The sequence below is a fragment of the Girardinichthys multiradiatus genome, chromosome 6 (assembly GCF_021462225.1).
Source record: "Girardinichthys multiradiatus isolate DD_20200921_A chromosome 6, DD_fGirMul_XY1, whole genome shotgun sequence".
In the NCBI taxonomy this organism is placed as follows: Eukaryota; Metazoa; Chordata; class Actinopteri; order Cyprinodontiformes; family Goodeidae; genus Girardinichthys; species Girardinichthys multiradiatus.
The window spans coordinates 40,473,330-40,495,890 of NC_061799.1; the positions used below are offsets into that span (position 1 = coordinate 40,473,330).

General features: G+C 37.2%; 1 protein-coding gene across 2 annotated transcripts; it reads left to right on the forward strand.

The window, feature by feature from the left end:
* The first annotated feature begins 1,232 nt into the window (after positions 1 to 1,232).
* On the forward strand, positions 1,233 to 22,141 carry LOC124870423 (cyclin-Y-like). 2 transcript variants are annotated; one of them, XM_047369093.1, is made up of 11 exons: positions 1,233 to 1,653; positions 15,729 to 15,803; positions 16,742 to 16,759; positions 17,033 to 17,067; positions 17,248 to 17,342; positions 17,432 to 17,467; positions 17,817 to 17,874; positions 18,415 to 18,534; positions 18,775 to 18,941; positions 19,768 to 19,930; positions 20,626 to 22,141. In XM_047369093.1, exons 1-11 carry the CDS (start codon positions 1,500 to 1,502, stop codon positions 20,740 to 20,742), a joined length of 1,038 nt encoding a protein of 345 aa, XP_047225049.1. In that variant the 5' UTR covers positions 1,233 to 1,499; the 3' UTR covers positions 20,743 to 22,141. The 2 variants fall into 2 exon arrangements, with proteins under 2 accessions (XP_047225049.1, XP_047225050.1); XM_047369094.1 differs by lacking the exons at positions 1,233 to 1,653; positions 15,729 to 15,803 and having other exon boundaries at positions 16,748 to 16,759; positions 17,788 to 17,874.
* The last annotated feature ends 420 nt before the right edge of the window (positions 22,142 to 22,561 follow it).

Genomic DNA, 22,561 nt, shown 5'->3' on the forward strand with positions numbered 1-22,561 from the left:
CAGTGTGGGACCAGTCCAATCCGATTCTGTCCAGTGCCCCAACGAGATAGCTGAAAATGTCCTCAGCTGTTGTGGTGTCCATCAAGAACCTCTTCAGTGACAGTCTCATTTACTCCACGAATAAATAAGGCCAGTTGAGCTATGTTTGTGATGTCGGCGCTTTCATCAGTTGCCACGGGAAATGCAACAAATGACCTGACTTTAAGTTTTAAATGGCTCTCCAAATATGTTGATAGTTCTGAAATCTTCTCTGCCACTTTATTCCTTGTCAAGCTAATGTTGACAAAAGCGTGTAGCTTCTCGGGACACAGGAGTTCAGCAGCCTTCATCTTGCATGTTTTAACAAACTCACCGTCAGGGTCTAATGCTATTTCGTTAGCAATTAGGTACCTGGCTTTTATCGTTGCTTTGCTGACCTCTCGGCTCTGTGTGAAAATTGATTGGCGTTTCCTCAGACCCACCAGCAATTCATCAATCTTGTCTCTTCTCAGGTGTCCGTGCAAGCTGTTGTATTTTTCCCCTCGATGAATGTCATAGTGGTGCCGGATATTATATTCCTTAAGCACCTAAATTTGTTGCAAACACATTAAGCACAATGGTTTCCAATGCATCTCAATGAATAAATAGTATGTGGTCAGTTTTTCTTGGAAAATTCTACACTCTGTATCCACATTTCTCATTTTTATAATGACATTTTAGTTCATGAGGGTGTGGAGGCAATTAGAGAACAGGGTAGAGTGCAGTTGCTTTTTATTTCGCAACACATTTTATATACTTATGTCTATACATTTAGAGCAAGGTGAACAATTCCCTGTTTATGTTTTTAAGGTAGTGATGCATTATGTTGCACCACACTTGGAGATATGCTCTTGCATACTCAGAATGAGGTCAACAACACTATCTGCGCTGTCTGCATTGTTGAAAATTCATGCATGGCTGTTTGGAAATCCAGTGGATAAATCTGGGGAACAGCACATACTTGTCTGCATTGTGTTAAATGTAAAGTTTGGTGCAGAATGGATTATGGTATAGGGCTGTTTGGATTAAGAGCAGGGTAAGGTTTATAGAAAGCAGCAGCGCTGAGAAACACACACAAATGATCGCACCGGAAACATGCTTTTAATTTGAAAGCAGCTCATAATCATGCGTACCGTAACACGCAGTGAATGCGCGAAATAAAAACCACAAGCCTATCCTGTCAGTGCAGGTTGGGATTGTTCAGATCCACGCATCACTGTGCGCCTGCTGCGTCACAAGATGAGTCCTGCTTCACGATGCGCGTGATGTGGGTCCGTTATTTAGCCTCCATCACGGTAAGGGTGGAAGGAACACGTCCACACTGTGTCACAGCTTCTCCGTGGACGCTGAGGGGTTGACAGGATCTGCTGAGGATGCGCTCCGAGCGCTCTGTGGATGAGTGTTGATGACGTGCTCCTTCGGGCCGCTTCAGCTCCCGTTTCAGGTCGGAAAGGTTTATTATTATTTGTACACCAGGAGAAATGGGGAGCACGACCTCCTGCTGCGTGTCTGGCAGCCCCAAGCTCCGCAGAAATGCCCACTCCAGGCTGGAGCCGTACCACCAGGAGTCGGATCTGAGCAGGGAGGAGACGGCATGCAACCTACAGCACATCAGCGACAGGGAGAACATCGACGGTGAATTTACCTTAAACCTTACATTTAGATGGCATGATTTATGACCAATAATTATTTTATGAATGCATGAGCATTCAACGAATACCCCAAATGCCAGGACAAATCTTTATATATAGTCTTTATAATGGCCTTTTGTAAAATAATTATTTGGTAGGATACAGAAAATAAATTTGAAACACTTCCCAAATAATTGCAATATTGTTCAAACGCTTTTAACTCCTGTAGTAAAAATGCATTAGTTCTATTATTTCTGTTAATATAATTTTATTCAGGCAAAACACCCATGGATATATTCAAAATAAGATGAAAAAAATAATCTTATGTGTTCATTAATCCCAGAGAAGGAAAAACCTCTCATCACTCTCTCCTCTTACAGTAATATAGTTAAAGACAGATATGGCCGCCATGAGTGCAGATCATGCAGAGGGATGTTGAGCTGCCGAAAACATTACTGATCGTCAGGGCAGTCTTTGTTTTGTTTTCAGTTTGAGCATAAAAGAAACAGCAACTGTGCGACAACCGCCCCCAGCCTCCACTGATCCTAATAAGCGTTACAATTGTGCCATTCAGCATTGGAAATGCACTTCTGAATGGATTGCCTTTTTTGCAGCCAGTAATTTTATAAACATAGAAAACTGTATTAGATTTCCTGCTTCTAACAGAAATCTACAATTTATTTTGATGAGCCAAAAGAAAATAATTTTTTTTTTGGTTCTTTGACACTCTTCAGTCATTATAGTGTCTGTCCTTTCCATTTTAACCATCCATAGATATTCTCAGTTTTTTGACCGGGGCTGCAGCACATCTGGAAAACAGTACATTATAATAGTTTTGCTTATTACTGATATTGACTGCCAAAAACACCTTGTTCTTAATCATGATGTCCCCATTACCCACTGAGCTTTAGTTTCCTGATCACTGGGACCTAGATCTGGTGTGGGCTCAGTAGACGGTGAAGTCCATCCAACTAGCCAAATCTATTTTTGGTAAGCAGAGTTTGAATGTATGACACACAAAAAAAAGATAGCTTGTTGAAGATTTCATTCAAGCTACTCTTTGCAATGTTGCACACAGTAATAGAGGAATATCGAGTGCAGCTCTACTTCTGATTAATCAACTATCAATGCTTCAAATATGTGGCCTTTTCTGGCTTGATGTGAAAATCCTGCAAGTACACATCAATTTGCAATTAACTGTTTTGTAGCCAGTTTAGTTTAGTTTTGCTTGGATGAACATAAGACGTTTTAGGGAATACCTGACTAAATTAAAACAGGCCACCATCCGGTCATTATGTTCACAATTATGCAGGAAACATAATGGCTGACACCAATAATCCATGTGGCTACATCAGCTCACCAGTTTTGCTGTCATGTTTTTAGTTACATTTAAATAAATAAGATGAACCTTTTGTTTTAGGCAATTTCCTGTAAATAATAGGGCAAACAAATGTTGTTAAATTGTTGTCTAATGTAATCTACAATGTGCGGATTTCCATCTAAGAAGATGTGGTTGGTCAAGAAGATCTTCAAAAAAAACATGTCAGAGAAACATGAAATATCTGGGACATTTACTGTAAATTAGCTGCATTTAGGTAGACCTTTTTAGGTCTTGTTATCTTTAAAAATGCTTGACTGAATAAACCACATTGATCTCTGAAGCACAGTTTTCTTCTTTGCATTGAGCACATTTCTGTTATCAGGGGCAGTTGTGGTGCTCTGTGTTGTTTATTTGGGTGGAGAGACTTTGGATCGAATTACAGACATCCTGATCAGCAGACCACTGCTGTCTCTCCGCTGAGTCACAGCTGAGACACAGTCAGCATTGCAAAATATAATGGATAATTTATTTCAAAGAGAGTATTTGATAAAATGAATAGACGTAGTAGTGAAAATACATTACAATTTAACAATCTATTTATTTTCAGAAGTGCATATCATTTTAGATTTATTTACCGTTAAATGAACAGTCTCACACAGCAGAAGTACTGTTTTGTTCCTTATCTCATTATATTTTATGAAAGTGTGAGCTTATGGATAGATGGATGGATGGATAGATGGATGGATGTGTGGGTGGATGGATGGATGGATGGATATGGGGTAATACTGAAAGAAAAGCTGTTATTGGCTGTAAAGAGTTGAGACTCTCAGCAGGACATTGACCATAAACATACAACAAGAGCTTCAATGGTTCAAATCAAAGCATATTTATATGTTAGACTGGCCTAGCCAAAGTCCAGACCTAAATCCGATTAACAGTCCGTGGCAAGACTGATTACAGAGGCTCTCCATTCAACTTCAGCTTTAGCGATTGTGGGATAAAGAGTGGGAAAGTTTTCATTCTAAAGTTGTGCAAAGCTTGTCGAGAAATTCCCCAAAATTCCCCAAGATGGAATTGCAGCAAAAGGTGGTGCCACAAAGTCAAAGCCAAAAGTTGGTATACTCAAGGGCCAAAAACTTTTAAAGTTTAAAACAACTCTGAGAACCATTTATCATTTTACTTCCATTTTACCAGTATGTGCTGCTTTGTTTTGGGTCTTCACCAAAAATAACATACATTGACATTTGTGGTTAACGTCAAAAATGTGGAAACCTTTAAGAGGTGTGAGCTTTTCCAAGGCATTTTGACCTGGCACCAGAACAGAGGTAGTAATGGTCTTAGTCAGGCAACTTCCATAAAAAAATTCATCCGCTGCTTCCTAAGTTTATAAGCCTGGTACAGATCTCATAAGCGAAAAATATTTTGAGTCATGTTATGTGATGTATTTATACATCTATCTGACTGCAGATACTATTTCTATAATATCCAGGCTGTATGTTTAGAGGCTGCTTTTCATCGATCAGTCCTGTTATTCCCTCCTGTAAACCTGCACAGCTACCTCATACATTCTGCATGCTATTTGTGGAGGCTGCTAACCAGAGTGCTTTGTGTGCTTATCAAATTAAGATTCCCCACTTGCTGGGAAACTGTCCACCTTTGCATTGTAGAATGGAAATATTTTTTGGTGCTGATCAACATTTGCATAATAACATGAAGAGAATTCAAAGGGTCAACCGACTCCTCCAGAGAAGGATAAAGATAAGTCATGCTGGGATGCAATCTGGCTCAGTGACGCCGTGACTGAAAGCGGAGCGTATCTAATGTGCTCACTCTGTTATGAATTCACAGACAGTATGATGGAGATTACAGCACTTCATTAGAATGTGCAGCTCCACATAAAAAGCCAAACTCCCCAAAGAAAAGGAGTCCCAGAGAGGCAGCTGTGATCCTGTGTTGTTGGAGCAGATAGACAAGGCCTCCGGGGAGAAACGAGTGCCAAGAATTCATGCCTCAATTTAAAGTCTGACAAGTCGGCTTTCAAGACATCACATGTTCCTTTTTCAGCATGGAGAAATTGATAAAAATACGGCACAATTAGATATTGTGACGTGAATAATCTAAAGGTTGTACTGTAGCCATTTAAAACAGTAGTTCTCCTGTAGGTATGTGTTTGGGATATTTGTTCTGTTGATGACCTGGTTTAGGTTGAGCTTCATTTGTCAGACACATGGCCTCCCATTTGAATCTAGAAACGTTGGTATACAGAGAAGTTTGTGATCGACTCAATCCTTGCAGATTGCCCAGATCCAAATCATAACACTTCCACTTTCATGTTTGATGGTTAGTTTATGGTGTTTGTGCTGATAAGCTGTGTTTGGTGATATCTTGGTGCTGTGCTTTATGGTCAAACATCTCCTCCTTGATCTTATTTGGCCAAAGGAGAAGTCTTGTGCGTCATTGGATGCACCTTTCCAACCCTATGTTGTGCTTCCATATTTATTTTTGAGAAAATAGGTATTGTCTTTTAACGCTTCAAATCAAACCATTCCTGTTCAGATTTCTGTCTAACTGACCTGTCATGAGCTTTAACCTTTAGCCTTCTAACTATGACCTCTAACATGTTCCTGTCTACACTTTACCAGCTATGATGTTGACTCGATTAAGCCTATTTGGTTAGCAGCACCTGGCTGACGCTTTGCTTCCTTCAATCTTGTGAAAGCAATGAGTATGGACTTTGAATTTCCTATGACGTTAGGTAACAGCACAGAACAGAAATGTTTTGGGACTGGCAAAGAAGTGCAGACCAATTTGTAGGATTCTCTATTTATTAATAACTGGAAAAGAAAAAAAAAATTATTTAGGAATGAAGGAAGAAACAAATAACAAAAACAGGTTGATGTTAAAAAAAACAAAATGTCCTCCATCAACCATCACAGCATCTCCTAGTCCAGGATGTGTTTTACTGTTTGGCTGTCTTGTCCTAATTTCCCCCCCTTTTTTAGCAATACTTTTAACATCCAATTATATGATAACTTCAGTGTGAAAATTACTTAAAGTTAGTCCGGAAAAACTTTGACAGATGGGTTTCAGCAAGTTTTTGACACACTATGCAAAAGCATCAAGAAGAACCTCAGCTTCTTAATTCAACTTTTCCAAGCCCAGCTGTAACGTCTGCCATTTTACATTTAACTTCTGTGTTCAAGCAGCTCATACCACATCAAAGAATGAGACATTTCTATCAGCCAGACTGCAAAACAAATCCGTTCTATGAATTGTAAAAAATGTGAAAAATTAATTTCAAAAGTAATTATTTCCCCCCTATGTATGTCCCCCTTTGCTAAAGTTTAGATGTTGGCAGCTGGAAATACTCTTAACCTCCAAACATTTAATCCAAAATTCGAAGAGAAAAAAGGTCAAGGTTTAAAAAAATAATATTTCAGTTTTTTCAGATCATTTTTTTTTTTTTTTAGTAAACTGATGACAAATCCAAAGTTGATACCATTTAGTATAGCTAAACCCTGATTGAGAGAAACATACAGTATTTTCAGAGTTTTATACCTTCAACCTGAAAACATTGTCCAATCCCATCCATTCACTGAAAAGCATGTCTCAATAACATATCTGCTTTATACTGTTACACTAAAACTGAAAGTGTTGAAAAGTTGTTAGGTGTTTCTTGTGTCTGATTCGTGTTCTAGGAAGCTGTTGAGTCCAGAGCAATCTCTGCCTGTTTGGACAAGTTGTCATATGTAAGGTGGATCAGCCACATAAGCCACATGAGGATTATGGAGTTCAGGGAGTCATGGGAAGGCTTTCGGGATGAATTTGCAGAAAACTGATTCATTTGCCTTAACTTAAAAATGTGAAAAAACAGAGGTTTGATATTAAGGTAGCTGCAACAGAACACATTATCGGAAAACCTTTAAAAAGTCAAATACAGCATTATAAATTTTGCTTCCTGTGGGAATTTGTGTGTTTTAGGGGAGGCTCCTACTGCAGAGCTTACCTTTGAAATTCTGTTCAGTTAAAACATCCATGTTAATTGAACAACAGTTATTTGTCTGTCTGTCTGTAGGAGTTGTTATGTACCTTCAGGGACTTACAGTGCTTAGCTGACCTCATAGCATGTTGTGAATTTTAGGACACATGATTGCTGCACTATATACCACTAGTGTGACACTGACCTGATATTATAAAGCTCTTCCAAGGCTGAACTGCTGGTAGCTACTTTAGAATAAAAATAATTTGAGAATGATGGTATTTGCTTTAGTGAATTAGTCTCTTTTTCAGTCCATGTTTTTCTGTTATTATTCTTTTTGAGATACAGTGTATATATTTGTGTTGGTGACAGATACAAGTGTTTGTATACATTATTACTTCACATACACTACATTACCAAAATCATTGGGTCGACCCTGTGAATTATTAAATTTGGGTTTTCTAAGTACATTCATGGCCACAGGTGCATACAACCAGACTCTTGGCATGCAAACGTCTTCTATGATTAGTTGGCAAAAAATTGGTTACTCTTAGGAGTGTTGGGATTATAAATCTGAGAATATTATTTAATATTTAATATTAATATTTTAATATTTTATCAAATAATATTTCGGTCTGTTAAGGATTGTCCTGTGAAAACCAGCCCAGTAAGGCGATGGTATTAGGACAAAATAGAAAGGTGTGAGACGAGCTCTGACATTATTGAACAGCAAAACTCTGCACACACATGGAATAAATTCACACAATTTCTTAAAATACAAGAATTTATTAACAAAAATAAGTCAACTCAAAGTCAAACATATTTCAATCAACAAACTCTTTACTATGCTAAAACAATCCAACTAAACTACCAAGCAGAATTAAAGAATAAGGAAGACTAATGGGCTATGTACAATATAAACAAGTTGATTAAAGATGGTTGAAAACCATGACCAAAAGAGTGATGCAACATTACCATGCAATGTTTATGTTTGAGAACCAAGGATTATCTTGAAGAATCTGGAAATGAAGTTAAGTTAGTCTTGGAACCAACATAGGCAATAATCAGCAACATTTAGACAACCAATCACAATGCAAGATCAGATAAAATATTATTTTAATAAAATAATGTTTTAAATAATGATCTGCTGAATGAAACCAACCTTCTGGATGACTAATTCTCAACAGTGTCTAATTAGCTGCCTTTATTTATTGGAATAATATTTAAATAAATATTATTAAGGGAGTGGTAAAACATTTAAGGACGTATTTTGGAAAAGAGCCAAATCTTTCTGGAGAAATGGGGCTTAATTTAGTAAAATGCTGTTAGGGACACATTATTTACTGGATTGAAAACTAAACCTTTCTAGGTAAATATTATTTGGCAGCAGGCACTGTCCTTACCTGTTAGCAGTTGAAGCTAATAAAGAAGCGGCTAGCTTAGCACCAGAATCAAACACATACCTTTAAAATACCAGGGTTAATAAAAGGGTTAAAATGCATAAGCGCGGACGGCACGTTATGATCAATCTTCTGTTTAAAATCACCCTTTAATAAAGTGTGTCTTAACTTTAAAAACATACAAAGAACACAATCTGTGCTGCAGATAGCCTGCTAGCACCAAGATAGCTGAGTTCAACACAAAGAAAACCAAACTTCATAACATGAAAAACGTTTAGATCATATCAATCTAAATCACTTCTATGTTATTCTGCCCAAACACTTCATGAACTGTGGTGAGGAACGTTGTCCAAGGTTGAGAAGTTTGAAGAAACGTCCACAGTCTTTAAACGGTTAGCTACAGCTAACCTCCTTAGCTGTGGGGAGTGGCGGCTGTTCTGTCGGCCGGTCTGTGAACAAACGGTTAGCTTCTAGCTAACCTCCATAGCTGTGGATGAAAGACGGCCCGTTCTGTCCGCCAACCACACTGCACGTTACCATAACCACGGTGATGGGGTCTCTGCTGTCCGCTCGGCTTCATAGAGACCGCGTCTCTGTAGGGAACTTCTCTGTAACAGTTTGCTTCTGCAGGCCTCAGAGAGAAAGTAAGCAATTCTTACACCTTAATTTCCCCATTCATGAATGAAAATACCGGATACACAGACAGTATTTCATTCGTACTTATCTTTACATATGATCGATGATCGTATGACATCCTTGGATTCAATTGAAGAGTTTATGTCTGTTTGCCAGCAAAGAGACATCAGCGTGCTTGTTTCCCCTATCCGGTCCCTCTCGAAGGCCGTGTGGAAGAAGTCGGCTTGTTGGAGAGGGGGTGCTCATATTCAGACATTGGCATCATAGGAAGTCTGCTGCTACCTCCCCTTTCCTCAGTTGCTGGAAGTCAGTTAAATGCAATTTATTTTGAAAGTTCAGGAAAGTCTGTACCGGAGTTTAATGTTGAAATCCATGGCTGGGTCCCAACAGGAGCTCAGTCAGTTCCAACATGAAACCATAATAGAATAGCAACTGTGTAATAACTCCAGTTGTAAACTTTACTGCTAAATATTTTACAGCAAACAGTGTAAAAAGTAGAATTGGAGGCAGCTATCACTGCAGTCATGCTGCTGTAGGTCCAGCCTGCTGGAGGATATGACCGCTTTTCCTCACTGTGCTACATTCTTCTACTACTCACCAGTCATGCATCATTTGCAGTTGCTGTCATTAACATTATGTTCTTTCTCTGTCTATTCTATTCATAGAGGTTACGCCTAACCCCTTTAATTACTTATGGTGCAGAATATTGGCTCTTTTTGCCCTTCTGGTCTTTTTGAGCAACACTAGCTAAACAAGGTGATATTAGCTGGTTAATTAATCAGGGCTGTCGCTTAGGCAGTCAGCCAGCAAAACTGCTGCGTAAAACGCATGCTGCCCATAGATTGCCAAAACTAGTTTTAAAACTGGTACCTTAATTAAAGTATTAGGTGTATTTCCGTTAGTTTCCACACCATGATTGTTCTTTTCTTTTGCAACCAGGTATGTGTTTTCAAAGAGCAGAATTTGTCTTGCTTGCATGGAAGGGAGAAGTTGCTTTCTTTCAGCAAGCTGATGGCCAGTGTGCAGCAAGTGCAATGTTATTCAATATTGCTTAGAGCTGGAGAACACCCCAGTTAATCCAGCACTTTCCCTGGCATCTCATTAAAAGGACTTTAAGCTGTAGGAATGGTGTGATGGAACATTTTAGCGGTTCTAAGACTGAAATGTGGTATATCTTGATAATGGTAACCAGACCCCCCTTTATTAGGGCAGATTTATCTTGTTGATTATTATGTTATTATGTGAAAATGAGAATTATTTGAGATTCACTTGTATAACAAGGTATAATTTGTCCATATAACAGAACTGAACAAGCTGATAAGATTTAAAGTAAAGTCTGATTAACATTAACAGAATAGTTACAAAGACAGCATTCTAGATAGAGATAGCCGCCAACTCTGGAGGAGAAAGATGGATGGGGACAGTGAGAACAAGAGACAAAGCAGTCATATGATCTGCCTTTTTTCCACAAAGCTGACAGTGTTATTCTGAGTTATCAGCTGATGCTGGCCTATTTAGGTATAGTATGAAGAAGGCTGGGAGGAAGCGGTTTGTTGTGCACACTTTGGCCTGTCAGCCTCTGTGTTGCTCAGTTATTAGCTGAGGATGGCTGATGTTAGCACAGGGATTGGGTCAGCACAGGGGTCAGCAACCTTTACAATCCAAAGAGCCATTTTCTCCTTTACTACTACTAAATAAAATGTGTTTACAGTCGGAAAAACCTACATGACAAATAAGAAAAACAATGTTTATCATGTTTCAGACCTCCAATGTAAAATTTGTTTACTTCATGGTTAGAAAACCTTGATTTTTATTGATTTTATGTATAGGGTTTAGCTCAAAGAAAGCTGTTACACTTTTACATAAAGAGAATAAATGCTGTGTTCTTATTTAGAGAAAAATAACAAATAAGCATGTGGTCTGTGACCTTTTGATAAAAAAACTGAACAAAGAAATTATTTCTTGCACTATTCGTGTCACTTTAATGTAGAAGTTCTATGGAGATATTGCATGAAATAATATATCATATTTATTAAAATGTGCCTTTTCAATACATCACAATGGTCGGGTGCCCAAGTCCAGTCCTTCACAGCTACAGTCCTGTAACTTTCAGATGCATCCCTCCTCCAACACACCTGGATCTAATAAATTGGTTGTTGCCAGCTCCCTGCAGATATGCCTATGTGGGAATTCAGCCATGTGATTCAGGTGTGTTAGACAAGGGACATATCTAAAAGTTGCAGGATACTAGCTCTTGAGGACTGGACTTGGGCAGCCTTTCATTACAATATTATCCATCCATCCATTGTCTATGCCTGCTTTTCTGTGCAGGGTCGCGGGTGGCTACTAATAGTGTTCATTGATCAAGAATACAGGAGAATACATTATGGATAAGTCCCCCAGTGCATCACAGAGCAAAACTGAGATACACAGGACAAACAACCACGCACACCCCATCACTCCTAAAAGCAATTTTAGAGTGGCCAGTTAACCAGTTAACAGGGATATTATATTTAACAAGCATTACACAAAATCTTCTTTTAATTAGATTTTAATTTTAATTTCTAAGTACATTCTAACAGAATTGCTTCAGATAAATGAAATAAATTCATCATCACAAACTGAGATTGTTCTTTCATGCTGAACTTGGTCCTAAAAATATGTAGTATGACGGAAGATGATTTTAAAAATAATAGTTCCTTGTTCTAACTGCAGGCAGGACTCATCAAAACAGGTGGACCAGATGGACAGCTGGATGTGGACTGGTTTTCTGACAAGAATAATTGCTTAAAATGGTGTGAAGATAAATGAGATCAATCTTTAGGTTTCATTTGGTCCCCTGTGATGAAGAAATAAAACCAATATGGTTTAAAAAAACGGACATGTGGTGCCGAATGTGTAAACTATATTGGAAATTTGTATCAATAATTAATATTTTCTTTTAGTAGAAACAGTTTTCACAAATTTTGCTTGTTTAAAAGGTATTTTATGTCTACTTGGTGTTACATCAGACTACATTTATGGTAACATTAACAATCTCAGTCTAACTGTGTGCAGGCTTGTGTTATCGGCGCCTTCTCAGGCAACTCTCCTATTCTCTCCCAGGCGTTTCGGGGCATGTGCAGGTCATGTGTATTTAAACACGGTCAGATTGAACCCTAAGCCAGTCGTCAGCACTGGTGTGTGTATATTTTTGTTTTTATACGTGTACTCTGCTACTGTAAGATTGGGGTCAGGAAAAACATATCGTAGTTGTTTGACCTGTGACCTGATAATGATGATGGAACAAAACCTTTAAAACTGAATATTTTACCTCATTTATTTAACATGGCATCACATAACACACTGTGCAAAAGTTTTAAACCCCTCCACCGTGTTTCTGTTTTCTCCCAATAAAACTTTGTTTGAATCTTTGATCTTTTGGTTCTCTGAAAGTTTAAGTTTTCTTTGGACTTTGTATCCCTTTTACCTTTCCTGTTAGGTTTTCTACTTGAATCTGAGTATGACAGAATTGTAAATTGTGGGATTTTAAAACAATGTGGATAGTGGACAGATGAGGACAAACGATTGTCAGGCTTAAACAATTCCAGCAATTATCAAATGTTGAAATTATACCTCCCAATTCACCACGCCGTCCGCTGACCATGATGCCTGTGTGATGCACATTTTGTTACAAAGAAAAGCTTCAAGATATGCAAGCGTTAAGCCAATGGTTCTTTGAAAAAGTGCCTCAATATGGCTAAAATACTGTTTGGTCTGTCAAGCTGTGTTTTTGTTATTTTTTGTGGTTTTTATTCAAGAAATGGGAACAAGTTGTGTCACTGTGAGAGGATGCTTGGTAACAAGTGTCAAAATATCCAAATATGAAACTAATTCTTCACATGTAAAGGCCCAACTGGTCTGGTTCATCCTATTAATTTATAAGACTTTTTTTATGCCTGATTGACTGATTGGTCAGAGATTTCCAGTGTGTACTGAAACATCAGACAGTACTGAATAAATGACCCCAGCTTTCTATCTGACTGTCACTTTGCGCACTATACATTTAGCATTATTACTGTTCAAATTGGTCCAGTTTCTCCTCTGAAATGAAACCATTAAAGCTCACTATGCATGACTGAACAGCAAGCATGTTCCCTAACTGCATGGGAGCCAAACATTGTTCATGCTGCCACGGATTCCAACAATAACGCAGAGATCACATTCACAACAGTAGCTGTTGTTGGTATGAAATATTTTAAATGAAGAGAAGCTTAAAATCCAAAAAATATCAGTGCCCAAACTGTTATGTGGTATTTTTTATTTATTCACCAGCTGGAAATTTGTCTAAAGATTTTAGAAAATTCTTTTTTTTTTATTGAAATGTTCATTGGATGCAAAAGAGAAGCTACTTTAAAAACAATAACCAAATTTACTCAATTATTTTGTATTTTAATTAGGCTTCTGTGGTCATCATAAATAAAATGATATGATCTCCCAGCTTTTTTAACTTATAAGGAATGTATAAGAATTTAATATACAAATCAGAATCAGAATCAGAAAAGCTTTATTGCCAAGTACGTTTTTGGACATACAAGGAATTTGTTTTGGCGTAGTCGGTGCAATACAATACAAATTAAACAGTATAAACATATCTACAATATAATATAAATATATGTGCACAGTTTTAAGTGAGTGAGAGTAAATATAGAGCAGTTTAAGATGCAAGAGCAATACAACAGTGCAGGTGATCATTGTGCAAGTAAAGCAGGAGTCCATGCTGAGCGTTAATTATAATGATGTAATAGTACTATAAATGAACTTACAGTAATCATAAAAATGCATCACAGCAATGATTTTGGGACTGTAAAGGAAAATACAGGAAGTACTGAGAAAGAAAATAAAGTCACAGAACTGCAGTAGTGATTTTTTGACTTTTCCAGTAACTTACTGGCATCCAGCTGCCAGTAAGTTACTGTGAAATTTACAAAAAACTTCTTCACTGTGTAGCAACATATTAACTCCACACAGCATTTTCCTGAAGAAAGTCCTAATTTTGTTACAAAGGTTATGGTCTCACAAATAGTGTTGAAGCAAGAATAAAATATAGAGAAAACATGACTGAAAACCAAAAACATGGATCTGAATAGCCCAGATGAAACCTGTAATCTCATTTTGCTAAATGTGAATTTTCTCTTGGCCTGCAGGCCAAAGTTTTGCACCTTGATGAACATGGAGGATTTTATTCTTTTGTTTTTTGACCTCGTTTTCCTAATCAACCACCAAGGCCAGGAATAAAGAAAATAAATTGGATTGATCAGCTTGAGGTAACTTATAGCTGCATTTGAGAAAGTGCTGCAGATAACACTCACCAACAGCAATAATAATTTCACAGTTTAGAAATGTTTTGATTTGATTTAAAGACGGTTTTAAACGAACAATGGAAACACTGTAGTGCTATATAACTAAAACTGAGCTTTAAAGAGGGGGGAGGACTTGTTGTTCATTCATTATGCAGGAGCGGGAAGGCAGACAGGTAAGCTCTCCTGGGTCATGGGTTAGATCTCCTGTTTCACTTTGCCACAATAAGGCGCTATTCTTTGTTAAAGTTTACTTCAGGTGGTAAATATCAGGTATCACCAGTGACACAAGCTGCTGTAAACACTGGGAGCTCCTGGAGTCTGACTTTCATCCTATCAAAATGTTTTCTGAACAGCCACCTTATGAGATAAACTTTAGAAGAAGTATCCAGAACAGGAGTTGGAGTTTTCCTTCCTGCTGTCACTACATGCATGCTTAGTATAAGGGGTTGCTGCAAAGTAAATGACACAATGCAAGCAACTGTCCACTGTCACTACATTCTTATGCAGGAAGAGTTAATACTGAAAGTCAGTGACTTGATGCAATCTGCTGGGTTTTCTTAGATAGAAAAACATTTTAACCAGTTTGATCCATAAACTGAACTTGACTGCATTGTTTGAAAACTATATTAAATTGGATTGTACGTAATTGACTTGAAATCTGTCTGCATGCTTCGATTGAATTGACTTTTCTTTTGTAAATTGCCTTGGGATATTTGTCAGGAATTGGGGCTATATAAATAAAATGAATTGAATTGAAATGATTATCGATCTGGAGAGGATTACAAAGCTGTTTGACAAGATTTGGGGTTCCACCGAACCACAGTGAGATCCATTATCCAGAATTGAAGCCATGAGAAACCTTTCAAGGAGTGGCTACCCTACCAAAATTACTCCAAGGTGCATCTGGGAAATACCCAGTAGGTCACAAAAGAACCCAGAACAACATCTAAAGCAGTGCAAGCTTGTTATTTGTTAAAACGCTTGGCTGAGTGGAACTGGCAACGTCACAAATTTGATACATTCAAGGGACCTGTCAGAAATGTTTCCACAGAGACAGAAAAGTGTGTAAGAGTGGAGAGTTATTTATTAGCTCAGCCAAAAAAGGTCAAACCACAGCTCTCCTGCATCAGAGCCTATTATAAACATGATCAATGAAAATAGCAGCAGAAACAGTTGTCAGCATTAGATTTAGTAGAATCTGAAGCAGTACAGGTATAATTCAGACTTAAATAAAAATAGGTAATTAAAAAGAGTTTTAATGATATTCATGCATTCTTGCCTTTCCAAGAAACCTATGTCACTGTTCTTTTAATGATAACCTTTAAAACTAAATGACAGTGTTTATGATTATTATTGATTCTTCTAACATTGATTATTTTTGTTCATTTCATTTGATTACAGAGTTGAACATGGAGTACAACCCATCAGACCATCCTCGGGCTAGCACAATATTCTTGAGCAAATCTCATAATGATGGTGAGTAGCTTTGTTTCTTATATTATTTGTTTCCTCATGCTGCATTAAGTTTTAAGAAAATCATTGTGGAAATAGTCAGGTAGAATCTACTACCTATATAATAAGGACTGTCAACAGATTGCACACTTAAGTGATTGTTAGCAAATTGTATTAATCGTGAATGGCCCTTTGTTAATTGGTTTGCAGAAAGTTGTATTTTCAGCCTCATTTGCTTTAGTTTTACAAGCGTGTATCTATAAATTCAGTTTTCAGCCCTCATTGCATCAAAACTAACTGATACGTTTTATTGATCCTTATGATTCTGGCATTTTTTTCCTTGTCATGAACATATTAATCTCTTTATTATGAGTTTAAACAATAAAATTTTTATTCCAGATTGATTTTCCTCCATTCGATTTAAACACAAACGGTACGCTTTTCGGTTGATATGATTTTGTAATTTATTGTTCAAGTCCTTTGTTTCCATGATTGAAAACACTGTGATGATGATATTAAATAGATGAAAACACTTTCGTCTTAACTAAGCCAATTCAAGTTCTTTAATGGGTTTAGTTTTTTTTTTCTTGTTTTTTTTGCTTTAATGCTGAAAACTATATTTTTGTGAAATTTGTTTCTTAATATTGTTTGCATGTAAAGAGCTGAGAAGCAACATTTTTACCCTCCCCATGTATTTACACAGAAGTATATAAATGTTCACACAAAAGGCATATTTAACACGGAAGTTGTTTAAAACATTGCAGAAATATACCTGGGCCAGTATGAGCTTTTCAGAATGAGATATTATATTGGTGTGTACACAAATATTTAAAACAAAAATAACTGACATGATGTAATTACTTTAACTGAAAACAGAAAAGCTATGATTATTCCTACTGCTGCCTAAATAATATGACGTATTGATTATAAATCATAAGGTTGTTGGTTCTTCTTTTTTTCAGATGTGATTTATAGGAGTGGTGAGTAGTGTGTCTCGATCTCCCTCTAGTGGCCAGACTCTCTAGGTGCTCTGATAATGTTCATTTCCAACATTTTCTGCATCTGTTTTCTTTCTGCAAAATTATTTTAATGAGTTTTTTTTTTGAGTCAACAATATTGAATGTTTTTTTCTTTTTTTGCTTCCTGTGATAACAGCATGTTGTGCAGTTTGAAAACTTCTGGCTTTTGTATGTCGCTTAGTGCTGCTTACGGTGAGTTATAGTTGATATTTATTTATTTTGTTTTGTTTACAGTGCGAGAGAAACAAAAGAGCCTCTTCACCAATAATGTGAGTGCATAATAAAAGCTATATTAGTTCATAAATGCAGCTTTTTCTGCTCTGAATGGATTAAACTAGGTTGCTCATTGTCGTCCCTCTGCACATGGTGACATTCGTTCATGCTTTATGTGGGTCAGACAAAGAGTTGTTCGGCGTAATGTCAGTCTCTGTATGTGTGTATTTTTGCAGCATGGCATTCTGAGGCGAAAATACAGCTCCTGCTCAACCATCTTCCTGGATGACAACACAGCCAGCCAACCCAACCTCAAATACACCATCAAATGGTTGGAACAGGAAAACTGCGCACTGATATCAAAAATATTTGTATTTTCTAGTTAATCCTTGACTTTTCTCTTTTCTTTTGCTTTCATAGCGTTGCTTTAGCAATTTACTACCATATAAAAAACAGGTGAGGAACACTGATAAGCATCATTTGTCCAACTGATTGTTAGCAGACTGGCCTTGCTTACATTGGCTTATGTTGCACCCTCAGAATTTGATTGCATACTTTTCAAATGTAAGTTCATTTTACATCCCTAATCCAATTCGGGCATAACATTTTATATTAAGGCCTTTTGTTTTTGTTGTCTGAAATGTCTGCAGAATAAACTCTGATTTGTAGCATTTTGTTTATTTTAGACCGATTTCTTTTTTATTTGGTCTTCATATTATTTCTTGAAGTCTCTTTAATTAAAAGTAAATTGACGTCCAATGTTTTTTACTGAAAAGTGTAGAACAAAGCATTTCCCCAATTGCAGAGACACAAATGGAGGCATGCTCTTGGACATCTTTGATGAAAAGCGTCACCCTCTTTCGGTGAGTTGTGTGATTTAACTCTTTCTCACGTTGCATACTAGGTTAGACTAAGATCTTCTTTCAGTGGTGCAATGTCTACATACCCTCATACGTCTTGAACATTTTACCCTCTTAACGTTACAGCCACAAACTTGTGTATTTCATAAAAAGTTTATGAGATAGACCAGCGCAGAGTAGTGCATAATTGTGAATTGGAAGGAAATTGTCAATGGTTTACAAAGATTTTTGATTCCACAAAGTTTTGTACTGGGGTACTAATAAAAAATGATACAAAAAAATATACAATAAAAATGTGGAAAAGTTAGGGTGGTATAAATTATTTTTTAAGGTATGTGTGTGGTTGGTTTGGTTAGTAAGTTTATATGTAAGATTATTGTTTTTATTTTATTAGAGGGTAAACTTGTCATTAACTATTTATTTTAAGTCAGAAAGAAGACGTTTATTAGGACCTTTGAGCCAAGTCTTTTGCATTTTATTAAACTACATCCAGAATGTCCTAATAATATCCTCCTCTTATTTATGTCCGTCTTTTGCTTCCAGAAATCAGAGGTTCCACTGGACTACAACCAATATGACCCGGACCAGAGGCAAATCTACCGTTTCGTCAGGACCCTTTTCAGTGCTGCCCAGCTCACTTCTGAATGTGCCATCGTCACACTGGTGAGATTTCTTTCTGATCATATTGCAAACGTGCACAACGTGTCTCTTAAAGTAAGACAATATGTGGGAAATTCCCACCAGTCTTACACACAAACACGCATGCATTTTACAGTGGTGCTCCAAAGTGGGAGGAGTTCAGCACAAAATGAATGCATACTCGCAAATTCTTTGGGGTATGAAATTCTGAGTAAAACAGTTGCCTTGTTTTTATGTCCTTTACATCTTGATTTGGTTCTGCAGGTGTACTTGGAGAGACTCCTTACTTATGCAGAGATTGACATCTGTCCAGGAAACTGGAAAAGGATTGTTCTTGGCGCCATCCTGCTGGCCTCCAAGGTCTGGGACGACCAGGCTGTCTGGAACGTCGACTACTGCCAGATCCTCAAGGATATAACCGTGGAAGACATGTAAGTCAACTCTGTTGACATGCTTTGGTCCAAAATCGAAGGACTGGATTAAGGTGCAGGTTTTACTTGGATAATTGTGAGAGCAAAGGAAGCTAAATTTAAGACCAACGTTTTTTAAACCAGAGATGGGATTGTTGATAGAAAAAGGATTAATGTATTGGACTTGCCAGTCTCTTGTCCTGACCTGTCCTCAATGGTGAATAGGTGGTAGATTGATGATGAAATGAAAGAAAGGAAATCGACCCAATGTTTTCGTATCGTCCTTGGAAAAACATTGTTTAAGCTTTGTGGGAAGGAATAACATCATCATTAATAGTGAACGCTACAAACCCAGACTGCATAAATGAGATGGATGTGTATTAACAGTAAATATCAAGCTGACAAAGAACAATAAAAACACATATTGGAACTAATATTGTCTGCATGCTAATGCAAGCAGTGTACCATTTCATAGTAACTTTAGGAATCCTGGCTTTTTATAAAAACACATGTTGCAAAGCTTATCCCGGCCTGAAAAGCCCACCTTGTAAAATTGAAGTATTATTCGTATAACTTTAAATGTGAACACTTTATGTCAAAAACAGTCCTCCAAGAGATTTTCATCTGTCCCAGAGATGACAAACCAAACCACAGCTGGAGCTCCCTGCTCTTGCCTGAATCAATCAGCACTGTTTTCCAACTTATAGAAAGGGATGGCAAGAAAGGACCCATTGTGGTGGTTGGTTTTTGTCAATTTGTTACTTAGACATCTTGTTTATTCCCAAAGATTTGCTCCATGTAGTCATTTAGGAATAAGATAGATGTTTTATTTTGTATTTTTAACCAGGAATGAACTGGAGCGACAGTTTCTGGAACTCCTGCAGTTCAACATCAATGTACCGTCCAGTGTCTACGCCAAGTACTACTTTGACCTACGATCACTCTCAGAGTCCAACAATCTCAGCTTCCCGCTGGAGCCGCTCAGCAGGGAAAAGGCTCGGAAGTTAGAGGTGAGAACCTTTTCTCCTTTAGTTATTCATTAACTGCAGGAGAATTCCACAGTATGTGTGGAATTTCTTAAAATCGGGTGGGAATTTATGCTTCTTCACACAAACCTTGATGCTACCTGTAAGTAGTAGTATAGGTGGTGGTTAAATGCTAGAGCGGTCTCAGAAACACTTTGAAATTTCACCATCTAGACAAGTGAAATTCCATTTAATTGTAGAAATTGCCCCTTTGGTGTGGAAGAAGTTTTCTGATTTATTATTGATAAACACAAAAAGTGCAATTAAATTAAACAATCTTTTAATAGGGTTTTATTTTGCAGTAGGGTAATTTCAAACTGTAATAAGATTACAGTGATTTTTCTGATCTGTTTTATTTAAATAAATGTATTCAGTGCAACTGATATGTTTCTTACTATATCACAGGCAAAAGCTTGAACTGCTGTTTTCTGGGGTGTAAATATGAAATTGCACAAAATCCAGAAAGAATCGATGACAAAATAGTTAGAAATTTTAGACGTTATCTTCTTGGCTGCTGTAAATGGTACAATGAAGAAAAAAATAATGCTTAGACACATTTTCAGTGGCTTAACACAAAGATATGACAAAGATGTGAGAAACTATGACAAGATATGACAAAATTAATGACATGACATAAAAAAAACATTTTATCCTGTTTGGATTTTTTGCCCTTTCCAAAGGCCATTTCCAGACTATGTGACGATAAGTACAAAGACCTTCGGAGAGCTGCCAGGAAACGCTCGGCCAGCATGGACAACCTGTGTGGTAGACGATGGGTTCCTGCAATTCTCTCCTAACCACTCATCAGCATCCCATCCTGGACTGGAGCTGCATGCTACTGGTTGGATGGGAAACTCTGAGACTGCAGATCACAGGAAAAGATCCAGAACTGGTTGGTGCAGATTGCAAGACTTTTAGTTACTTTGGATCCTTAATGCAGAACTTGATGGAACAGCTGTGGTTCAACACCAAATGGTAAAGGTCACAGCTTCAAAGTGGAACTATGTACAACATGAACACGGGCTTTGGAAGATAAGACTCCAGAGACGTTTCTACCTTAACATGATGCCTTCATAGTGCCTCAACTTGTCTACTGAGGAGGATGCAGGAATCTTTGTGTTTTCTTTCACCTGTTTATGGACAAACAGCTTTGGACCAAGTTCTGGGGTAATGTGAAGCCTTCAGACGCTTTAGGACATGGCAACGTTAACCTGCTGTGACATAAAAACCTTTGCCTATGTTTCTAAGTTTCTCCTGAATTTGTCTGGCTCAGTTTTAAAGATAAACATATAATATAATAGCTGTTCAGACAGCCTTAAAAGGAATAGAAGTTATTTTGCTCTATAATTCAAACATTAGCCGAGTGTTGAGATTTTTGCTTGTTATTTATATCCTTTGATAAACAATGAAAGTGTTCTTGAAGGTTCACAGTACTTCTGGTGTACCTCTTCATACTCAGGTAGTGCATTATGTTAATTTGCTGTGATGCTCCATATAAGCAATAGCAAGACAGTTCTCCTTCTAAACAATATCTGTAAGATAAACCCCAACTCTTTCTCCCTGATTATCAGTATTACCATGATCTTAAAATGATTTTATCACATATTTCCCAAAGGCTAAGTAGACTGCAGCACATCTCACTCACTAACTTATTCAGTATTACTGAAAAGTGGATGAGAATATGTTACATCTACAGTGCATTTGGAAAGCTTCCAGTCGTCCCTGTTGCTGCTGGGTGAGAGACGGTTCCTTTGTTCTAACCCCTCAAACATGGGGTACATGTGGATTAAACATAATGATCATGATTTTTACAGAGAAAGTAAAACTCCATAAACTATAGCAACCAAAGATTTCTTTTAATTGGGTATAATTTAGACCATGTCGAAATATCAAATATAAAAAAAATCCCTTTTTTCCACAATGTTGGTTAAAAATAAACAATACTGTGTTAAAGTTATCCATACTGTCAGTGTGTGATCAAGTTGTTGTGTCTATGTGTTAAATTAGCACAAATATATACTTTGATTTCTTGTGAATTGGACTGATTACTAAACTAGTAATACGTATATTTATTTTAGGAAATAACTTTGTACAGTTTATAAAGAACTCCAATTCTCAAAAATGGCTGTTATATTATTATTTATTGTTGTGTTGATTTGTATTTTTTAAATAAAGGAAGGTACTTTTGTTTGATAATTGTTGGTCATTGATGGCGGATTTGCACATTTTAAAAAACTTTTTTAAAGTTTTGCATTTTGCAATTATTTTTCAGTTGAGATGCACATACATAGTGCTTGTTATACAGGTTAAAAAAGATGTACAGTCACTGCACATAAATCTGGGAGGGGTATAAGGCCATTTTTGGACAAGTTGAAGTTTCTACAAATAAAATGTTTTTTGTTACAGTTCTACCGGGAATGGGTGTCCTACCAAATTTCCCTCAAGGTACTACTGTGCAGATATTACCAAAGCTCCATCTAAGACTTCACAGACCTCAGTTACATTTGAATTGTTCAAGTTCATTACAGGACTATTTTTAAAAACATTGTATTTAGATTGTATGGATTGTTTGCAAATGCTGCAAAGAGAAAGCCTTTCCATTAAATGGGTTCCAAT

Bases quoted from the DNA above. Each gene is read 5' to 3' on its own strand.
- LOC124870423 (XM_047369093.1), top strand. From the start codon at position 1,500: ATGGGGAGCACGACCTCCTGCTGCGTGTCTGGCAGCCCCAAGCTCCGC. The intron at 17,343-17,431 runs GTTGGAACAGGA...TTGCTTTCATAG, and splicing joins CTCAAATACACCATCAAATG to CGTTGCTTTAGCAATTTACT. The intron at 17,468-17,816 runs GTGAGGAACACT...CCCCAATTGCAG, and splicing joins TACTACCATATAAAAAACAG to AGACACAAATGGAGGCATGC.